This window comes from Orbicella faveolata, unplaced genomic scaffold, assembly GCF_042242905.1.
Source record: "Orbicella faveolata isolate gen_17 unplaced genomic scaffold, um_ofav_v1 contig_35, whole genome shotgun sequence".
In the NCBI taxonomy this organism is placed as follows: Eukaryota; Metazoa; Cnidaria; class Anthozoa; order Scleractinia; family Merulinidae; genus Orbicella; species Orbicella faveolata.
In genome coordinates, this window is record NW_028301564.1 from 18,727,047 (window position 1) to 18,744,884 (window position 17,838).

A 17,838-nucleotide genomic window follows, 5' to 3' on the forward strand; every position below is an offset into this window, starting at 1 on the left:
CACCCCATTGCTAAAGAACAGATAATAGCATCAAAGCGAGCTAACCTCTTTCAGGAATAATACTCTTAACCTAAATGTGAAGAACATGTAATTTCGATGTAATTATTCCGTGGTCTCGACTGCTGTTGCGTATAGTACGCCTTAAAACATACCTACGGACCAAATGAGGCCTGGCTTGAGACCTTAATCAACCTGTTACTTAGCCACATGTTCTTTTCAAACACCTGCACGTAACAGCAGAAGATAAACGCCAGCCTTGCTCCACACAGCAGCGCGAGCACTAACAAACAATTTCAGAGTGGAAAAGCAGCGAATGGGAAGTTCGTTAACTAAATCTTTGACTTACAGTTTGCTGCGCTGTGACACATCGTGACGCTGGAAGTTGAATTAGATCCCTCCAACAATTTGATGCCTGTTTCAAAATGCGTCAGTTCTGCGTCCGAAATTGTGAAATCCTACACAGATAGCTGGCCTGATCATGAGTGTTATAAAGATATATGCTTAGCCATGCATGACTGATGTTTTGGCAGTTCAGAGAGCGCCCCAGGGCTACAGACGTTTTGTCAATTTAAGCAAATTTTACTTTAGTCTGATTTCTATTTAAATGCAGATAAAGAAAGAGAGAACAAAATGGGGGAGGGAAGGCAGGGTTATTGGCCATCTAAAGATTACTCCCCATATATTCAGAAAATTAGCAAATAGTAAAGTTTCATTCATTCTTTCATTCACTTAAGTAATATTTGTTCATAAGGTATAGAAATTACTTTTCGCTTCTTTGTTTGTTAAAAATATGATAAGTATTCTAAACAAATATTTGCTTTATTAGCATTTGGATGATAAACTAGATTTCTTGCATGTTCTGATTAATTGACCTCAAGCCTGAGGATAGAGAGGACTGAGCTAGGAAATGTTACTTAATTTAGACGGCAGTTTCCACTTGACGGTCGAAAGTAGTTCGCATTTACTTTGGTTTTGCATTGCTACGCTTAACTCGAGCACTGCTGTGTTATCCAATCAGAAGTAAAACCATGGATAGTAGAAGACTAAACCAAGCTTGACTTACCCGCACACGTTTTCCCGCGCTTTGTGTCAGCTACATGTATGTCTCGAGTTTTGATTGGTTCTCTGTATTGTGTGTGTCCTTTGTGATTGGCCAGAGTGCTCACTTTGGTTTTGGTTTCATTTCGATACTTAACTGAAAGCCGTTCTGGTGTTGAGTGGTGGTGGTCATGGTCAGTTGTTTCCATGCAAACAAAAAAACAGAAAAACATAAAACTAGAGATTAGATTAGTCAGAGCAAGTATATTTGGAGTAGACATTGGTAACTCAAGGGATCCGGGAAAAGATAGAGCGTGATTTTATTTCCGGGATTGCAAATACAAACGTTCTGTAAACGACGCTGAGAGCCCCTTCGTGAGCCCGGTAACCGGGCAGACTCGGTTACCAAATCGAAATTTGTCTCCTCGGGCTACTCGACCAGGATAACTGATGAAACAAAACTTAAATGCTGCCAAAAAAAGCGTATCTTTTGCGACTATCGTAGCTTTGTTGACTGACGTAACGTTATTAAAAAGAAAGCTAATGGCCAATTCCCTCTAGATGTGCCTGAAGGGAATCATAGTATTTGTTCTCACCAAAACAAATATCCAGCCCCGACAAGATGAATACAACTACCTTGATTCCCTGCAGGCGTGTTTCATAGAGGGGATAGGCCTTTTTTGAAGTGGAAATACGTACAAGGAAAAAATTATGCTATTCTGTTTTGTCAAAAAAGTTTCGTCCCGGTCACCCGTGCTGGAGTGTTTGCATCCCAGTTTCCTAGATCTCGGGCCAGCTCGGCTCCTCATGAGAACACATCACTGGATTTTTACGATGAAAAAAGGGGCGAGGCGAGATCTCGGAAACCGAGCCAGCCCGGTTGACAGGGCTCATGAGCAAAGGCCCTGAATCAGCCCTGTTAGTTTTCTTTGTGAGAGAACCAGAAGCGCATAAAAAGTTTTCAATATGTCAACTTCTTTTTCTTTCTGTCTTGCATCCCATGCTCCTAGAGCTGGCTTTTCACGTACCTCTGTCGCTCTCGAACAAAGAAATGACTGCTACGAAAGGAGAGAGGAAACTTTTTAGCGGGAAAGAGACAGCTTATCTGCTCAAGCACATGGACAAAGGTCATTTAGTTTATTCAGGTCGAATTTTTTCGTTCAGCTCCTCGTCTCAATGTGAGTGCCGTTGATTAACAAGGCGAGTAAAATTCCTCATATTCTTTTGTCATAACAATAAAGCTCTAATCTATGTACAGCTCTTTTAAATATCCGTATACATGCCTGACATAATTTGTTTTCACAAAAATATTTTACATACTGTATTACACAATTATCAGAGCATTGCAACGCAAATAAATATATCTGTCATTTTTTCTTGGTAAAACTTTCTTCACCTTCTCAGCGTACTTGAGTCTTAAATCATAACTTTGTTCTCGATCTTGTTTTTTCGGTTTTTGGGTTTGGTTTGATGTTTCTCACCATGGTAAAACGCTAAGCTTCATTTTCTTTCTAAAAGCCTATCGAGCCGAAGTCGGGCGATCACAAGGTTGAAACTCAACCAAACAACCTTCACGGCATCAAGGTACCACGGTTAATAGCATACAGAAAGTATATTGTGTTCCTTTCTCTACGTAGTTCCTACTGGCCACAGTCTAGCGTATTCTATATGCAGTGGTGCCAACGAGAGATTGGGAAAAACTATTCCGCGATCTCAGCGAATGAAAGAACTTACGAGGCCTGAAAATCAGCGATTTAAAAGCCTTCTTGTAGTGTTCGTTCATGCAACCGTAACAGATAGGATTTATGGCATTGGGCAGCCACACAATCACGTAGAAGTAATCAATCAACAATTGTATATAAGGTAGGTAGCCCATGTCTGGATTAAACTCGTAAATTAGATACAGTGTTTGAAAGGGAAGATAACAGAGCACGTAGACAAGCAGTACAGCTATCAACATTGTCAAGAACTTTTTTTCAATCATCTGCCTGCGCAGCGCGCCTGCCGGATTCATGTTCAGCTTGTTTATATTCACCATCGAGGAACGCGGGCTCCCGTTAGGCGTGGAGTTCAGAGAGCTTGCGCGAGAGGGCCTGAGTGCTAGTGGTACAAGACGGATATGCTTCAACGTGGCCGTGATTTTCAAATACAGCGCCGAGATGACAAGTACTGGAACAAGGGCTTGTACACTGTACATTGTAATAGTGTAAATGCGGCGATACAAAATGTCTTTGTCCATGTCGTCCGAGAAAATATCCAAACAGTAGAAGGTGTAAGGACTATCTGGGTAGGAAATAACTGTCATAGCTCCATACGAGGGCAGGGAAAATAAGAAAGCGATCAGCCATAACAAAGCTATGATTAATCGTGTTTCCGATTTCGACGGTCGCGAAACGAACGGGAACACCACGGCGCGAAAACGATCACACGCAATGGCTACCAACGTATTGGTTGTCACAAAGTTAAACATGACCACACTTGGTTTAAGAAGTTTGCACATTGCTTCTCCCATGGGCCAATTTCCAATATACAGCTCCGGTAACAGAAATGGTAGGCACATCACAGATCCGATGTCAGAAACTGCTAAGTTCATTACTAAGCAATAGGTGCTAGTCTGAAGGCGTCGAGTGCGAGTAGAAATTATACACACGGCAATATTGCCCACTAGCGCCAACAAGATGATAATGGCGTAGATGACAAAGCGGAATATCTTGAGAGATAGTGGCTCCTCATAGTAGGTTACATAATCAGGTGGTAACATGGCCTCTGACGCGTTTGGAGGAACTACAGTTGTATTCAGTTGATTCGCCATTGCCAATGTATGTTGCCAGTGCAAAGTTTCCTATTCCTCACTTCTTGAATACTGCAGCAATCTCTCACTTTTTTTCCTTGCTTGATACTATTTGACTTTTTCAATAAACTCGTTTCTTCTGTAATAGAACAGAGGAGTATAAGTATAAAGTTATTACAACTATTATTTTGAAGTTATCTTTCTAGAGGGTCTCGGACAGGTAAATGACGATTAATCCGTACACCTAGAAATAGTGTAGAGCAGCTATTCCTTATAAGACACATGCAATTATGTAAATGCAAATCTTATTTATAGTGGTCATACACTTAGCTATACAAGCACTAAGCTTAGCTAGTTTACAAGCATGCCACTGAAATTATAGTCCTACACACTGCCCAGATTGCAGGGCAAGCCTTAACCAGGAATCAGGTGTTCTTTATTGAGATCGAAAAATAAAAAAGAACGCGTGATCGCAGGTTCAGCATGCCTGTCTGCACGATAGGCGAAAAATTGTCGCTCCTGGGGTTGTTTTGCGGTGCGTCTATCAAGAACCACACACGCACGCCATTTATAATTAATTACTCGCGGCCTTGTACAGGAACTGGCGGTGCAGCTATTAACTGTTCATCAATGGTTCTTGACAGGAAAACCAGAGTAGAAGCAAACAAAATGATTATTACGTTGTGGTTTAAAACATACTCGGCAGTAGGTGAAAATTAGGATCCCTCGTTATTTTCGAGAAAAATCTCGGCAGTTGATCGAACAAGGATTGACCATATTTGGTGCTGCGTCACCTTCCCCAGCAATCATGATTGAAATATGACGTCTCGTCAACAACATCAATATCAACAGAACATACTTGACGTCAAGACCGAACGAAAACGGGCGTGTTGCAGCACCCGTAAGCTTGTAATTTTATTTGTCGTCATAGTGTAGCAGCTGTTATTGCTTTGGGGCTAGGGGCATTGTTTCTGTTGTTTTAGCCTGCGAACAGGCTCCCGGCCGGTGAGGAGGGAAAAAATTCGGCGAGCGAAGTAAGCCGACGAGCACGAAACCGAAGAATTCCGAGAGCGAAGCGATCGGGACGTTCCCTCGCTTCGTTCGCGCTCACCGAGAGCCGGCTACTGTTGTTTGTTCTATTGTCCCCTCAAAGAGTATCGACCCATTCATGTAAGACCTTGCGAGAGTTGCTACCTGACTCAAAGAAAATTGGCCGGTAATCACGGAATACTTTCCACGGTAAACGTTAAAAAATTGCAAAATGTTCAGGCGACAGGAAAACCCGCAGTGAAAAGATTGACACGACTGAGTTGAAATTCATCCTAAGTAAATAGTGGTTCAGCTTTGCTAATTCTTTCCACGGTGTAAAAAGAATCTGGAAAATAGATCATGTAATTTTCACCATCATAGTTCTTGATAATATATTTACACACTTGGTAACACCAACGATATTTTAAATAGATTTACTAGAGAGTTGTTGGTTTTGCACACGTCTTTACTGACGCGGTATAAGTGCTACTGACATCGGCAAATGTGATGAAAATATAATCTAGAAAAAATAACAACCACAACACTCGGGGGGTCTATAAGTTATCCGTAATTTGGTGGTTAGTACAGTTTGATTTACAATTTAATGCAAGAACGTCGGACACAAAACAAACCACAAAATCCAATAGTACGATCACAGCCGGGGGCTTAAAGAGCGATTTCATGTTTAAATGCACTTCTAAAGTAAACGCAGAAGGTGTTAGAGTACCAGGCTGCACGTACAGACGTGATTGTGGACATTTTTCTGTAGCCCCTCCATCCACAAATTTCTCTATCACTGGTCCCTCTCTTTGGTATTACTGACACCCTTTGCTTTACATTATCTTTCAACAAACGTGGTTATCTTCCAGAGAGCTAGCTGACACCAGTGTTATCGTAATTCCCAAGCCTGGCCAGTTCTTCTCCTGGCGTTTATCCAGGGCAAGGGTTTTGATTGACAAACGCCTGCATGTAGTAGTGTTTGTTGTGCTTTTGAATTGCCCAGATCAACCTACAAGCGGTTTGAATTAGACTTTCAATGGAACATAACATTGTTCAGATGACACATTCTACTAGAGAGTCACTAGAGCCCTAAACGCCCCTTAAATGCTTAGTAATGATTCTTGAAAGCACTCGACCTGAATCTTCTGTCTGTGTCTTTATCGCAAAACTTTCAATTTGAAATTGACTCGCTATCAGCTATTTTCATCCGCAATCTCTGGAACATTCCACATGATACATAACAAACCCCTTGTTTGACAGACAGACGGCTTCAAACGAGAATACTTGAAATCCCCGATGGCTATTGTCTGTATCAAGAGATAGATGATATCAATTGAATCACAACGAGTGAAATTCTTCTTCACAAACTGATTTTCATTTCAAAGAAGAATTTATGTGCGGGTATATATAAACTCTTCAATAGCTCGATTTAACAGTTATTTTGGATCTTAAATAATGCTCTGGTATGGTTGGTAATCGCTTTCCTACTAAAGTCTACAGTATTCCTAACCCATGTGAGAGTTATAAAAAATACCTGATACCAATACGTTTTTGTGTCTTAAACCTGCTTACCAAAAATAACAAAAACAGTTGATGAGACTATTTAATAAACGCATATAGTAGACATACCAAGCCGATCGGTTGGGTTTAAGCTGCTCCAGACGGTACAAGCAGTGCAAGCCAGCACTGGTATTCAATAGCGTGGCAAAGCTTTAAGCTCTCAGTTAAAGTGCCACTGAAACGAAATTTTCGTACTCTCTTTTATTATCCCAATCTATAGCTTCAAACGTGCTTAAAGTAATGGTGAACTTTATTTCTGTCAAATCCGAACGGAAAGTGCTTTTTTTAGCTGTTGAAATCGACTTTTTGGAGCAAAACTGTGTCCGGGCTCTGGAACCGAGTTTAAGGACCTTGTGACGTCACTGGTTGTATTCACGCAAGAAGCGCTATAGATCCTCTCTTGTTTTCACTTGATTTATTCAAGTTTATTCTTCATATTGTCGATACCTACTAGTTTTCTACCTTGTAATTTCTGTCCAGCCTTGACAGGAAATACACATCATAAACGTTGGAGGGCGCCAGAGAGCGTAGATTCACCAGAATAAATGCTACAGATTAGAACAGCTCAGTATACTTTTCGAACATCTTGAGTACTCGATTGGAGATTTCGAAGACGATTGTGGTAACTTTTATATCACGTCCTGAAGCCTAAACACGATATTTCGTCGTCTGTTTTCAGCCTGGTTCTGAAATTTGGATTCTCACGTTAATCTAAGGTCTATTACAAGGTTCGAATATTATCCTCGGCAACTTTAAAGCATTAAAAGCCGGAAGCGCATCAGCCATCCGCACAATCACGAAGTTATCAACAGTCCACAAGCTTTGAGTCGAGTACTTCTTTGCACACAGAGGGCATCGTTTTATGATACTAATAAGTGAAAGTTCTTGTGGTAGACAAAATGAATCTTTGAAAATTGTGATCCGCAGCAGGGTTTGCTTTATCGCCGCAAACAAAGCGGGAATTTCGCTTCTCTTTTACACGTATCTCCCAATTGCAATATTTCACGGCCGATGGATTACTTTGAGTTCTTTAGCAATACTTATGTCTATGATCTTCATTTAATAGTATCCAAGTTCAAAACAATTCGTTAAAACGTCGCTAGTTTACACTCCTTTCGAAGATTCATTAAACGGAATTTGAACCAATTTGCATATATGACCTTTCGCCGCCGACATTGTCACGCTTTCTCTCGTTTCCTGAAAACATACCTGTAGGGTCATGGCAGCTTAGTTTACCTTTATAGTTTAAATTCGCTCCCTCATATAAAAGAAGGTTTCTTAAATTTTTGCTGTTGTGATAACTTGTAGGATGTAGCAGATACAACTGGACTAAAGGTCACTGTGGCACAATCTTGTCCGCTGTGAAACTCACAACGTGTCCGGTTTCCTCGAAGCGAAGCGACTCGAAAACTCGAAGCGTTGTTGCTGCGATTCGTGCAGCAGCACTCTGGATAATATTTTCAAAAGCCGCTTTCTCTTGTTTTCATGTCTTTTTTACTTTATGAGTGTAGATATTGTTTAATTGAGTGCTGGCCATTTCACCAAGAGTCCCGATCATTTTGCGATCTAAGAACTCCCACTCGTTTGCTTGCTTACATAAAACATCCTGCAAATATCCAATTAAATAGACTGGAAAGCCCCAGGATCGACTCTCGACCTCTTCATGTCTAAGGCTACTGTTATTATCTGCTTTACAGCTCTGAGATGTCCTTAAGATGTTTTTTAGGGGGCTTCGAACAGTAATCTCTTCTCCCATAATCACTCTAAATTTTCAGCGCGGCATGAGAGTAATACAACCAGTGACGTCACTAGGCTGTTTTGGCCGCGCCAAAATGGCCGCCAATTTTGGGCTTAACTAGCCAACTTCGAACGGCTGAAAAAGCAGTTTTCGCTTACCGTATGCGAAAAAAAGTTTGCAGTGTTTCCAAGTAAGGTTGAAACTTTATTACTAAGCAAAAATCTCACATACAAAAATTTCGTTTCAGTGGCACTTTAAAGTACCAGCCCTTGAGGGGTGAAAATGGTGTCCTTCACCACCAGAATGCAGGCACTTCGTCCAGCTTAACAATTCAAGGAGATGTGTCCAAACGTGGTTCGATCTTGTGAAGATTTAATGCCGGCCCGTGTCAATAGAGATCTCTTGGGATATCACAGTCTGAAGTCAAACAATGTTATGTGGCAATAGATGGGTTGTTAATGAGTTAACAAAGTTCGTACTGCTTGCAGGAAATGAGATGCATAAAACAGACGTTTCGGGCACTACATGATAAAGTCCGCGTAGCTGGCGCAATTTCGTGCGGGAGAAATAAAAGCACTGGGCCCAAAAACCCTTCAGCTATGCAGGGTATGCACATTTCAGTTTGTTTGTTGTTTTTTTTTTTTTTTTGCGTTGTTGTAATTGAGACTCACCCAAATCAACCCTTACATGCATTTTCAAGTGTGTATTTTTTAAAGTTGCCTTCTTCCCAAAGCTCCATGTTCCAATACGGGAGCCTAGAGGTTCTTTAGGGCCGCAAAATCGTTTCTTTTCCTATTGTGTAGAGACAGTACATTGGAAAAAAATCTTGCAACGTTTGGAATTGGTATCAATTATTGCACAGAAAATAGATAGTATAAACACAAAACTTGATCGCTTAAAAGTAATTCCACTAATTCTAACAATTTCCAACAATTTTAATCGGAGAGTTCCCATCAACAATACTGATGGATATCATCGGCCGTAGCCGGGTCTTCTCACATGTTTCACGTACCGTCTCGTCTCATAGCAATTCTTCACAATACTTCACACACAAGAAAAACCTGTTTTATTGCGTACTGTGTTGGCAAAAAAGAGCAGGGTCAGGCATGTGCTATACGGATAAGGACCACAAGACGCAACTGTACATGTCGATACACGAACAATAAAGGCAAATTTTAAAAGGTCGGTTGTCCTAGATATCCCGGTCCGGACTCTAAACACGAGAACACTAGTCCCAATATATTCGCGATGTTGATTGAAATGCTGATGATTATTTATCGAATGTTGCGCAATGAAAGATAAGAGACAGTTTAATAACGCAGCTTGACTTTTAGAGGAGGCCTTTGTAGGCATGTGACTCAATCTGCCGACAGTCACTTTGAAGTTTAAACATCAAGAAGGACACAAGAAAAGATGCTATGATGCGCCTCTATACTGGAATACATGAGACGAAATTGTAGCTCTCATGAGACCTGGTTCAAGTTCAAAATATTTACCCCAGTGCTAGACAAAGGAAGCAAATCTTTCGGCGCACTTGCCCTGTATTTTAAGTGTACTGTCATCGTGTAAGAAGTACGATGAAAGTTTTTTGCCCGAGGTGTTAAAATTAACAGAGGTCTTCGAGAAAATGTCAAAGTTTTGAATACCGGCGTCTTTCACGGACAAAATAAGACTTTCACTTTGACGGGGAAGCAATTTTTTCTTTTCTTTGCACCATTGACATTACAACTCGTCAGATTCACGGCAATATAACTACTGTAGATTTATTAAAAACTGGATCATTGGATAATACAATTCGAGAGTTTTCATTGGCTCAGCCATCGTGAGTCATGAATTAAGAGCCATTATACCATGCTCTATACATACACTAAGCGTACGCGTGATTTTGAGGCGCTTTCATTTCTATCTTTATCTAGTTTTCTATATTTTGGGGGCGTTTTTAATAAAACAAATATTCCACTAGCGCTTGTTGGATATGGGATGACTATAGCCAACTCGGCGCTACACGCCTCGTTGGTTATCTACCATCTCATATCCAACGCGCGCTCGTAGAATAATTGTTAAATACCTATAACTATAATAATATAGGAATTATCCACGAGATCATTACACAAAGAACCGTGTTGATACGTCGGAAAAAGGCTCTCCAGGATGAATCAATCATCTTGCGAAAAATAATTCGTTTATAATTCTCTAACTGCGTGTACTTGAATATAGTTGTTTTTGGAAGAGTCTCGATCAATATGCAATATAAACCAAAGTATGACGTTTTGCTACAAGAAAGGTGATCGACTTTCAGAATGTTTGATTTCTTTATGAATAGAGAGTGATTACGGTTCTAGCCAGCAATTTGCTTTCAAGTGATCGATTTTAAATACCTCCATGACGCCGTATTATTTCCTACCGGAGTCTCTCGCAAACCTTTGACGACAGGAAAGGAAATCCTTACCTGACAAGGTGCGATACATTCCACTGGGGAACAAAAATGGCCTTCTGTCACCAGGAGAAACACAGGTCAACACAAAACATTGAGAAAATTCAGAAAGATGATCGGTGTTGACCTCCTTTAAATTCCACCATGATACATAGAAACGCTCGCTATCAACAACATTTGTTGGTTCACAAACTATTAATTGATACAACAATCATACAATGGGCATTTCCTTGCAGTTTTGAGTGCATTCTATAAGGTTCCGCAGATGTATTTTTGTAATATGAAAATCATCTTGACAGAATGACCTAGTGTAAACAGGATTTCAACCACATAAAGTATGCCGCTTTTAAAATACTTTATTTTGATCCCTCGCCAAAATGATCTCTCGCTTCGTAAACTGGAAAGCTCCCTGCCGATGCAAAAATCCAAAGAAGCGATGAAACCTTCTCGAACATAACTCCGGCAACCTTTTCTTTCCGCTAAAAATTATCTTCTGTTCAAACCCGCGCGCCAGTTCGTGTTCACAGGTACGGTCAAAGAAAAACAGAATACACCTTTTGACTTCTCTAATGCAGGAAATTATTGAGCTTGCGGTAAACGCAAGGGGTGCACCAGGGCAAAACTCGAAAAAAAAAACACCTCTTAAGCGGTTTTCAGTGATACTCTACAAGGTAAAAAATTTGTTGTCGATGGATCAGAGACAATCAAATTGTTACAGGTCTCCAAAAGAGGCTAATAATTCCATAGCTGAGATGTATAAAACAGAATTGCTCACACCGCATAAGGAAAAGTTAACAAGATCATACAACAAAGATGTTTCCCAAAATGATATCTGAAATCGTATACTTCTTCACCACTAATTAATGGTTCACCAACAATTACATCCAAATTTTCAAGCAGACAGATTTTAAAGTTAGACTACGAAAATCTTCTAAGAATTCAAAATTCTCCAAACTAGACGCCCAAAGCGAAGAGCGTAATTGATATCTCGAACCAAGGTAGAACCCGGTTTAACTGGAAAAACATGAACGAATTAAAGCGTCCAAAATGTCCGTTTCGTAGAAGATAAAGGCTGCAGATTAGCTTCATAAGTTGACATGTACATAGCTAATCAGAAATAGTATGAGAACCTCTCGTACATAGAGTACATAGAGTAATCTGTGAGCGTTGTGCTCAATGACTAGTACAGCCTATTAACCTCACGTTAATGAAAACGTAAAATAGAAACCAGAGAAAGGCTACATAAATAACCCTAATTTTGAATGTCCAAATTGGTAACTTTCTCCGGGAGCTCAGCTAAGCGGCAAAATTGTCGGAAACAACTGTACAGTATCAATACCAAATACTACGCTTTCAAGATGGTTATCTCTTATGAGGGAAAATCTATACCTTATTAGAATCTACCTTTAGTATATACAAAGTGAGGTATTACAAAATGGCGATGGTTCCTTTCCCGTTTGCAAACGGGATGGCCTTGCCCCGACGAAGAATTTGTTCTCAAAACAATGCCCTCACCAACCAACTTACAACTAATACAGCAATAAATGAACATTGACTTGGTATTACAAGGATCGTACCTCAATCTCTTGCCACTCTTGTGTTATAAACAGGTCATTCCAAAACACAATTCTTTGAAGTCTTTTTTGAGTAAATCACTATCGTCCTGATGCGTTCGGTTCACGAGTATAACAAAATTAACGACCGGCGACCGTTTGGGTTTGTCTAATATTACACAAGCAAAACCACCAACACCTAGATTTATAAACAAAACCACGGCGAAACGCATTTCCTGCGGAACAACCGAGCCATTACGCAAAATCAGTCGCCTTCCTACGCAAAGTTAACAAGTTATCAAACTGCAACCTAGAACACAAGAGAGAGCATCGTGTCTGGATAGGGCGCGAAGTTTCTGTCTGCTCTGACGCAAAAGGTCAATTCTTGACATTCTTCACCGTCATCAAGAAAATGTCTTAGCTTACACTACTTTAAGCAGTGTGTTTTCCGTACAGACGGAAGCATCTTTGTGTCTTGAAAAGAAATCATATGGGTTTTGGCTTGCATGAGAAATTGATATCATAAAACACAGCGGCAACCCGCGCAGAATTCATGAAGTTGTTCTGAATAGCATGAACTGCCGTGCCGTCTGACGTAATCTGCTTTTGTCGAGGTACTTATCTTAACGAATGTATACAGACACCGGATTGTTCCGCAAGCAACGGTACAATTTAAGTTAAATTGAAACTACTTTACCTCAACTTATGCGGAGAAGAGTGACATCGGCTGCGACAACTTCAGCTTTGGAAACGATCTTATATTCTACTATACAACTGTAGTATTTAGAATTTTATTCAAGTGTGCTGAGGTCAATCGCAGTGCAGATCAGTTTCAGTAGAAGTGGCCGGATACGCAGATAAGCAGACAAACGTTTAGGCTGAATCCTATTAACCTACGATTGCAACAACAGATAGAAGACAGGTTATAGAACACAACAAAAAGCTTATATATCCCAGGAGTATGAAGTATTTGACGTCCAGAAAGGCATCTGTTACAAAACTTAAAATGTACTAAGTTGAAAATACGTGGAATTTACATCATAAAAGACACGATTCAACTTTGAGAGCGTAAAAAGTGTCTTCATATAAGCATCAGGCAATTTGTGCCAGACCAACCCTCCCCACAACTACACTCCCACATGCATCGCCAGGCACAGGGAAACAAATATTTTGACAAACTTGAACACTTGCCCCATATTTCAAGTATTCTGTCATCGTAAGTGCGCGAGGCGCATAAACATTTTTTTTTCTGCCCGAGGTTAAAAAAAATCGTCTTAGGGTCTTGGGCAAATTATGGATTGAGGTATTTACCCGGGACAGAATGAGACATATTCCACTGTCTGTCGTTTCAACCCGAAGGCGAGAAAGGCTTTCGACTTCACCAATGGCAGCAAATAATCCTCGCTAATTTTAGAACATGCATGCTAGCGTGACTCGACGAAAAACGATACGAAAAGTTTCAAAATTTGAACGGGGGTGGCGTGGTAGGGGGGCGAGGCACAGCCGGAGTCGTGCGCGAAGTCTCTCGTTTAGCTAGACCTGCAAAATCTCGGTTGTAGAGTCAGATAAAAGATAATTTCTGGAGCGGAGGTTTAACGGAATTAGAAACAGATAGTTATGCCCTACATTCCTTCATAAGCAGGAGACATCGAGTCAGTCAAAAAAAAAAAAAGACTCTATTCTCTCTTTTTGGTCTATGAACCTTCAAAGGGTAAGAAATGAAATTCCCATCACTCAGTGTGAAGCCACACCAACCCCTTGCTCCGATGATCATTTCAGTCTTCGCCCACATCCTTCGGGTATTGCGAGACGACTTGAGGCTACATAACTTAAAATCGGCTTTATTTGGAATGTTCTTCTTAGAGCGGTGGGCATATATTAAAACGTTTCTACTGTGCCCGAGAGGGAGAGAATAGGCAGCAAACACTGACAAATGACCAGACGGGTCAGTGCTGAGTGGAAGCGATGTTGATCGATAGGCGCTTTATGACTTTATGAGATGACAAACAGAAAGAAAGCAAAACAAAAACAAGCACTGACTAGCTTTCTTTGTAGCAAGTGCTTTTTTAGCTCTGTTGTAGACCATTGCACTGCCAGAGGGAGTCGACATCTTGAATATCGCCACAAAACTAGGGCCTCTTTCTCAAGAATCGCACACACTATTCCCTTACAGGGGGTTGTTGTTGCTGTTGTAGGGTTTTTGTTTTGCATTTTTTTTTACATGTGATTAACATTTTATTTCTCGCGACATCGATATATCGTTGTGTTCAGGTTGCAAATAAATTTTCTTATTACAAAGAAATGATTAAAGACTACTAAAGAAATTTGTTGAGATATTTTGACTTGCAGGGCCTACAAGTCGTCGACGCCCAGCAAGTCATCTCGTTATGCACCTTTTTTTTTTTAATTAGTCGATAATGAACCAGCTAGAGGCACAGATTATAACAATAATCGGGTTAACATAAAAAGAAAATACGAGAACACACAAACTAAGAATATTTAATGAAGATGAGATTCGGTCAATTTAATTCAAAGGTTAATCAATGATAACACAGCACGGGAAAACGAGGGAAAGATATTTTAAATATCCCACACAGAAAAAGAGAGAAGGCGAATTATTCCACGCAAATCACATATGTTGCAATAATAATAATAAAAAAAAACATAGTCATGACCTTCCCACACTGAACAGATCAAAGACAACAGATGCTTGAAGAAACCTTACAGAGAAAATGGCCACACTAGTAATCTAGTAAATGATATTACTCAGCAGTGATTAAGATCATGATGACTGAGAGAATCAACTAAAGAGAATCAACTAAACCCGCATTAAAATATTCTGTCTTTAAGTTCTACCGAATTAAAACGCCAGATATATTTTAAGTCCCAAATCTTTGATAAAAACTGAGCAGAAAACAATTTCAAGTGTCCACTGGAAATAACTCTGCCGAACAAAAAGACCTTCATTGTAAAAATTCTCTCTCGAATCCCCTTCTTTTCCCGTCATTCCTTCGTTTTCGTGCCACGTTTACTCAAGAGTCGGGTAGTCGCCAGAAGTCTCGATCTGATAACTAAGGTTTTCTATTTTAGTAGTCAGAGACTTTGGGAATAGTTCAAAAATGTGCCAACAATTTTCTGCGGGGAATTTTGCAAATTGATCATAGCAGGCCATAAGATGTCATAACGTAAAAGGCGTAAACGAGATTGCGGTCGTACTTTTTTCTTTCTTTTAGATTTCGAGAGACTTCGAGCGTCAACCGCTTCTACCATTGGTGATATCCCTAACTTCCATCTAAAATGACTCAAAGGCACTGAAGAATACGTGAAATAAATAAAAAGAACAACAACAACTAAACAGCAACTTGGCCAAATTTTCACCTGGTCATAGAATCATGAAAAAAAAAATGTAAGAGCATTCTGCAAATCAAGATCAGGGTATTGGCCAAAGGACAATTAAGAACAATTAGGAAACAGGAAGACTGTAGTAAACTCACTTCAAACCATCACAAATTTTATGAATGAGCATCTCTTTCTCGCAGATTCTTTTTGTTCTTACTGTTTAATTACTCAAAGGTAATTTTCACATAATTTATGTTGGTTAGGACGCAGACATACCAAGCAATAACAGAGGACAAATTAAAGGCAATGCTAACTTAGGTACATCATAGTTACAAATACTCGATTTTTCTGTTATTAGTATCATTAATTCTTTCGTTTGTTGCTGTTTTGATCCTACTTAATTATTTTAAGCCCCTGCAACTAATACAACAAAAATAAACAAATTGACATTCTGATAGTCAAATTAAACAAGTGAAAGTGTCAGTCAGTCTATAGTACTTTATTTAAAAACGAATAATACCTTTAAAAAACTCACGGAATGAATAAGTATGAAATTTTGCACGAAGGTTGATCGATCAAATCAAGAACATGCTAAAAAGAACGGTTTTGTTGACGAGTTGGTTTTATTAGATTTTACAATTTCGTTGACGTCAAACGATTAGAACACTCGTCAAACGAATTAGAACTCAGGGACGACCTGGCAATTCCTTAATTAAGGAAACAACTTTAAATTCCGCTTAATAAAAGACTCTGGAGAAGGAACGTTTCCTTAAATAACCTCCCTAGCACAACTGTTTTTGTTGCTGTTGTTGTTGGTTATTTTTTAAAACAGAACACCGTGAAAATGAAATGGTTGTAAACGATTGTCCAATAATTTTACTTTACATTAATTCTAGAACGAAACTCCGAAATAAAGTAGATCTTTATTATATATCCAGTTAAGTTCTTCAGACTTAACATAAGAATTAAATCTTCGACTGCCAGTGAATTGCAAGTTGAATTCGCGGAAAACAAGGAACAAGCAAAAACTTATTTATTTTTATTTTGTGTCGAAGCAATTCCCTTTTGTCCCCACGCGTTGTGCAGTCAGAACATATTAAAAAAAGATGCAAGACGAAACGTAATCTGGCCTGCCACGATAACCCAAGCGAGATGATAAATTTAATTAATGGTAGAAAAGTCACATCCTTCATGTTTGGAGCAAATGTGATGCAATAATTTTACTCCAACTGCCGAGGTTGTTTCCCGTTTCAGCACAGTGTGCAGGAAAAGGTGTTCCACAGGTGCCATTATCGGAAGAACAAAACTTTTAAGTCTTTTATCCGATTTATTCATTTAACATTTTTTGTTTTATAATAGAAGGCTTAAGAACAATACCTAGTTGGCCTCGGTAAACGGCGCAGGTTTTACACGTTTTAAGATGTCATGACCCGCGGAGTTTGATGTCAGCTTGATTACATAAATCTGCAAGCCTTCTTTCAAAGGGGCATAGTCAAGGCATTTTCAGTTATTTTGGCCATTTTCAAAACTACCTTTAAGGCGAAGGTAACCAGAAAATATTTGTTTACTAGGATAGCAAAACACCGCAGAGATTATAATAAACCATAAAAGAACAAGGATGGTTAAGGATGAAGAAGATCAACACGGATTATAAACGACGAACTTAAAGAAAAATTTAGGTGTAATGTTTCAAGATGCGAAGCCGTGACGAAGCTCATTTGAGTGGTAGTTGACTATATAAGGGCTCTGCCGGAGTACGGTAACAGGAAGGTAATGAAGAGCGAATAAACAAGGATGGGTTCACACCAGTTTTAGATCAGGAAAGACCACAAAAGAAATTATAAAAATATATCAGGAAACATGAACAAAGGGGCGTGTTTTACATAACCTGGGGTTGAATATAGTGCTTTTAATCTTTGTTGTCGTGTTTAGGAGACAAATCCGGAAATCTCGTTTAGCGTATTAGTTTCACAACGAATGAGATGTTACCCGTGCTTGTAGAGAACTCATCAAGGATAAGCTAGTATTTCCTTATAAGTCGTTAAGCCACCGCAAATATGTCACCTCCCAGCAACGACCATCAATATATTTATTTTTTTTTTTTATTTTGGCAACAGCTAAACATAGTTTTAAGGAATTTCAACGTTGGGCGCCAGTCACTCGTTAAAGGGGCTCTATCACGAGCTGGCTTCAAAAAGCAAAAACCTACAAGACATATCTTTATCGACAGAAAACTACATTTTATAGTCTGGTTTTCTTGAAATTTTGTAATATAAGTGCCCTGAAGGTATAAAGAGTGATCTAATGTGTTACACAAGCACAGGGTTGTGAGGTCAAATGAAAAAGTTTGACAGTC

General features: G+C 39.6%; 1 protein-coding gene across 1 annotated transcript; it reads right to left on the bottom strand.

Moving 5' to 3' along the window:
* Positions 1-2,156: 2,156 nt before the first annotated feature.
* Positions 2,157-3,850, bottom strand: LOC149103624 (neuropeptide FF receptor 1-like). Its single transcript, XM_089273114.1, has one exon. The coding sequence runs from the start codon at positions 3,848-3,850 to the stop codon at positions 2,693-2,695; it is 1,158 nt and encodes a 385-aa protein (XP_089129240.1). The 3' UTR covers positions 2,157-2,692.
* Positions 3,851-17,838: the final 13,988 nt, after the last annotated feature.